General features: G+C 48.2%; 1 protein-coding gene across 1 annotated transcript in view; it reads right to left on the bottom strand.

Annotated features, from left to right (window-relative positions):
- The window catches only part of clec16a (C-type lectin domain containing 16A), a 34,485-nt gene that overhangs the window by 8,284 nt on the left and 21,201 nt on the right, over positions 1-5,000 (bottom strand). Inside the window, exons 17-19 of the mRNA XM_068708197.1 lie at positions 4,885-5,000; positions 4,504-4,624; positions 1-119 (exon numbers count right to left, since the gene is read on the bottom strand). The exon at positions 1-119 is cut by the window's left edge and continues 33 nt beyond it; the exon at positions 4,885-5,000 is cut by the window's right edge and continues 13 nt beyond it. Of these exons, the coding sequence (XP_068564298.1) occupies positions 1-119; positions 4,504-4,624; positions 4,885-5,000 (356 nt within the window). The remainder of the gene's footprint in view (positions 120-4,503; positions 4,625-4,884) is intronic.

Below are 5,000 nucleotides of genomic sequence, written 5' to 3'. Positions count from 1 at the left end.
GCCGAGGCGCTTGGTTTCTGGCTCCACCAGACTCATCTGGTACACGTCTACGGCGAGGAACCTCTGGGCCTGGCCGCCGTCTTTACTGACCACCATACAGGCTATTAGGTCACTGTTATCTGGGAAGAAAAAAAAGAAAAAAGGGCGACAGACAACGAGAGTCAAATGCGAGTCGAGCGGAGGGTGTTGACCCGAGGAGACGACCTCAGGTGTGATCTTTAGCAAACTGGGACAAAAAAAAGGCTCCAAGATCAACATACAGGGAATATGCTGTTTGCATAAGATGAGCAGAGTAAGCGTGTACAGCCAGGACAGGAATGATATGTTTACAGCTCAAATACTTACATAGAGTAATGTAAGGAATGTCCAACAGGATTTGGCAGGCCCAGGCTCATCCTACAGTTCTGCCGATGGGGCCACAGAGGCCCTCTTTACCATGATTAACGTGCAACTTTTGGGATTTAGCACCGTGGTAGAAATGCATGGTTTGGTACGAGAGTCCTCCACACGGGTCTATGCTCTATGTGAGGACGCTCTGGCTGTCTGGAGGCAAGATGAGGACCTCGATGACGGTCCAGACGTCGATGGTAAACAGCCTCGGGTTAGGGTTACGCGACACAGACGCGTGTCCCACATCTGGTTCCTTAAATTTCCGTTTTCAAGAACCCCCCGACTGATCCGACATTAAACCAGTACGTGACTAACGTTATTAGTGTGAAGTTCTCCTTCTTTTGAAAATCAGAGAAGTGTGTAAATCCTACGCGTCGCATTAAAAGAGCACCGGGAGTTACCAGGGACCTGACCTCACCCACCGAAACGGTGATCAGGGTGAAGCACCAGCAGCTGGAGCGGTAGTCCCCGATTTACTCCGACAGCGAAACGGACAGAGAAATCAGGGGAAGTTTATTAACTTGAATCCCCCTGACCAGCGGTGGAAAAAAACAAAAAACCCTTCCACCCCCAATGTCAACTTAACTTTTGACTAGAGAGGGCGGGGGCGGGTCTACTTGATTCTGAAAAAAGGCTTGAAAATCATCCAACAGACGACGAGTTTCCTCCATTTAGGCACTCAAGTGACGGTTTCGCTTTGACTTCTATTCATATTTGGCATTAAGCGTCTCCATCTATTAGTCAGGTGGATTTTTGGACTCCCTCCCACTCACACAACAAACACCTGCAGCCACAGTTTCAGTGTGTGACGGCGTCCTGCCGCGTCATCGGGTTTCCGTTTACCGGGACAAGGTCGCTAACCCGCTCGGCGTTAGCGTTGCTGAGAGCGGCCTTAGTTCTCTGTAAGCACTCTCTGTCCCTGCGAGTGTTCCCCGAGGCGATCCGCTTACCTTTAATGACCCGCCTGTTGCACAAACACTGCAGCAGGGAAACAACGGAGTGACTGTATTCACAGGACCTAGAGGAACACACACCACTCCGGTATACGGGGTGTTCTTCAATATTTCGTCTTAAGGTGACTTTTTTGCACGTTGTGACAGTTACTCTTTGTGGTTCACACACACACACACACACAAAGACACACACACACACACACACACACACACAAAGACACACACACACAAAGACACACACACACACACACACACACACACACACACACACACACACACACACACACACACACGACTAGGTACACTTCCTCAAACACACGTTGGATGCTTCCGTTGATGGGAATGCAACATGACCTTCCGCTTGCAAGACAATCTCTGAAACCACAAATACTACGAACTCCACCTGACACCACTACGCAGCGACTGACATTAGCGAATGTTCTGCGAATTCAACTCCAGCTAACCGACGACGTGGTGAACCGGAGGCGGTGGCAGCCTATTGGTCAGAGAAAGGAGCTTGTGGTTGGAAGGTTGCAGGCTTAAATTCCCCCAACCCACGCTGAAAAAAAAAAAAACCCTCCCTGTCTGCTTAATCACTCTGCAGGAGTGTTCTTAGTCAATCTTACTCGTATAAAAAAGGGGGGTTGAGTTTTTCTTAAACTATACACGTTAAATGATCTTTGTCCCGATCGATGGCGTCATCGAGAAGCCCATCCTCAGGTAAACACACCGCGAGCTCCGTCAGCAGCAGCAGCAGCAGCAGGAGGCTAAACGTTTAGCACCGAGTGGAGGCGACTCCGCCTTTAACATTGCGGCTCTTTCGACGGGCATTTGGAATTACGAAAGAAGACGGCCGCAGTTTCAACCACTGGGCCAGGTTTGAAAGCGGAGCGGCAGGGAGACGTTCGGTTTCAATAGATGCCGTCTCCATCCGATTGTTCAACCCCGCGGAAGAAAAAAACACACATCAATCACAGCAGTGGAACGTCTCTTAAGAGTTCAAACTAGGTCAGTTATTGATAACAGTAGTCTGAAGACAGAAGTGAACGAAATAGTATAATATAATATTCGGATGCAGAAACAAATGAGCACACAACCGTGACACATCTCAGTACGTGAAGGCCCCCCGCTGGGTCATTGGTTTGATCCACCCATCAGGTTTAATAAATCTTTCCTTCTGAAAATGGCGTTTCCAAAAAGTACCGAAACTGCAGCTCAGACATCACAGATGACGTGATAACGACTAAAAGGCCACAGACGGTACAGTCATCGCTGCTAAGTCACCAAACACCAGAGGAATTTACAATCAACTCTTCTCCTTGCGTTTGATTCTAAGAAGCGGTATTAGTGACACGCACACCCCCACGTTAATCACTTGAAATCACAAATAAGATTAAATGTGAAAATATTGGGTCAAACGTGAGTGTAAGCGCAGCGGTGCAAGTAATATCTTTTTACATTTAAATGTTCATACAAAACAAGAAAAGCAGAATTAAAAAAAAAAAAAAAAAAAAAAAGGTGGTGTGAAAGAGGAAAGAAAACTTTCTTTGCTTGCATCATAACATGCACCTAATATAGACGCTGTATGACACACTGGGGAGTTTGTGGTGAACCGTACTCTCCTTCTGAGACCTTCTGCTCGTCAAAATGAACTCCATTGAGGGACGAAGGCTCGTTTCAAAGAAGAGAGGAGGTCTGCCCCGTCTTGCTCTTCTACTCTTCTCTTTCAGTGTGACAGATATGAGTACAATAGTGTATTGAAGTAACCAGTAATATAAACACGTCTGGATATCCTTCATCTGTACGCTCGCTCTTCCCTGTGCAGGCTCACTAGCTGACGTTGCGCTGCAGTCGAGCCACCATTGACAAAAACTAAAAAATATACTCTGAATTGCCAACGAGCAATTCAGAGTTCACCGGGTCATCTGACCCACATTCAGCCACACGACCACTGAGCGGAGGGGAGATGGCGTAGTCCAAGATCACGCCGTCTTAATATCGGATCGTTATTTTGATTGGTTTTCCTGCCAGGAAACGATCAAAGAGCAGATTAGAGGCCGAGGCGGGACTACAGGCTGCTCTACGTCATCCCACACCCTCGTCGTTATTTCCACCGTTGTGGTGAAGTGTTCCTAATAAAACCGGTAACTGTGTGTAAACCTGAAATGAGGGCCAAGGCAAACATCGGGCCTTCATTTGTCCCTCCCTGACGTGGACACAGTTCCCGACCGTGCCGTGTTATTTATTTTAGAGGGGCAGGAAGAGACGTCGGGAACGACCGCTCCAGAAAGTCCCCTCGACATGTGCAAAGAGCCCCATCAATGCTGCTTTAAAGTCTATTAATTCTTCTTATTCTATATATCAAAGCCTGCTTTCTCTCCCAGCCTGTTTCCTTATGTCCCTCAGCTGCCTGTAGTTTGTTGGTAATCGTAACGCAGAGATTAAAAATCAAAACCAGGTATGTCTAGAAGTGACCTTTTAAACAAACCCCTCAACAACTAGTTAGGTTACCTTCAGTCACGGAGAAGTGGACGGCTCTCGTATTTATATTTGTTTTTAACATCAGTCACAACGTTAGAACCACATGGGTTATATGTGCACATCAGCAAAAAAGAAGAAGAAGAAAAAAAAAAAATATTTTCAAAAGTGTGTGTGTGTGTGTGTGTGTGTGTGACAGTGTCATAACTCGAGTTCACATTACTCTGCAGTACTTGCGATATCCTGCAAGGCAGAGTTAACCACATGCAAGTTTCCACGACATCAGCTCCACAACTGTGTACAGTAAGAGCACATCGCTCAGGTTATTTCAGTGTGGGAAGCTGTGTGTGTGTGTGTGTGTGTGTGTGTGTGTGTGCGAGCACACACTCGTTGCAAGTGCGTCTGTATGCTCCACTCTGCTGTTGTGGTTGTGAACGTTTGCATATGCGTGCCTGTGCATCGCGTGTGTTGTCGATCCGACTTTGACGGAGAGAAACGTGTCTGCAGCCATCTTTGCGTAACCTTCTGTGGTTATAATTTCGTATTTCATAGAGTCCCACCCTGAAGTTTGACTCCATTTCCCAAAAATGATTAAGGAAATAAGCACGACAAGTGTAGGACGCGGCGGTCTGGGTCTGGTGAAGTCCACAGTGAGCCTCCGCTTTCTCCGCGTGTGACTTACTGAGGTCTAAGACGTCATCCGTCTTGATGAGGTCTTCTGGTCTGGTCAGAGGCAGCTGCGTCTCAGGTTCCCCCTGAAGCTGGAGCGATAAGGACCGCAGCATGAAGAACACCCGGATCGCCTGTGTGCGGCGAGAGGGGAGGCATAAACACACGAGCTACAACGGTACACCTTTTTAAATCTCTCATCCGAGCTTCGGAGCGCCGCCCTGCTGGCGTCATCGGAACCAAACCCCCAAAAAAGGAACGCAAAGAGAGTTACACCCGAGACCCGACTCCTCTCCAGGAGCCTAACGACTTGCATTAGAGCGCCGGGGCTTTTCTTAAAGAGGTCAGCGTTACGTACAGCGTGCACTGAGCCCCGGTGAATGAGCGGACGTACCCTGCGTGTCTTCTCCACGTCGCCACAGGGCAGCCTCTTGACAAAGTCGATGCCGGTCAGAGGGGTGCCGGTGGGGGGCAGCAGCACTGAGGCGTCCATCATTAGATACTCCACGT

Source organism: Cebidichthys violaceus, unplaced genomic scaffold, assembly GCF_023349555.1.
Source record: "Cebidichthys violaceus isolate CVI_PGR_0920_01 unplaced genomic scaffold, fCebVio1.0.p SCAF_139, whole genome shotgun sequence".
Taxonomy (NCBI): domain Eukaryota; kingdom Metazoa; phylum Chordata; class Actinopteri; order Perciformes; family Stichaeidae; genus Cebidichthys; species Cebidichthys violaceus.
Note: the sequence above shows the minus strand (reverse complement) of the source record. Positions and strands in the feature narration are given on the sequence as shown.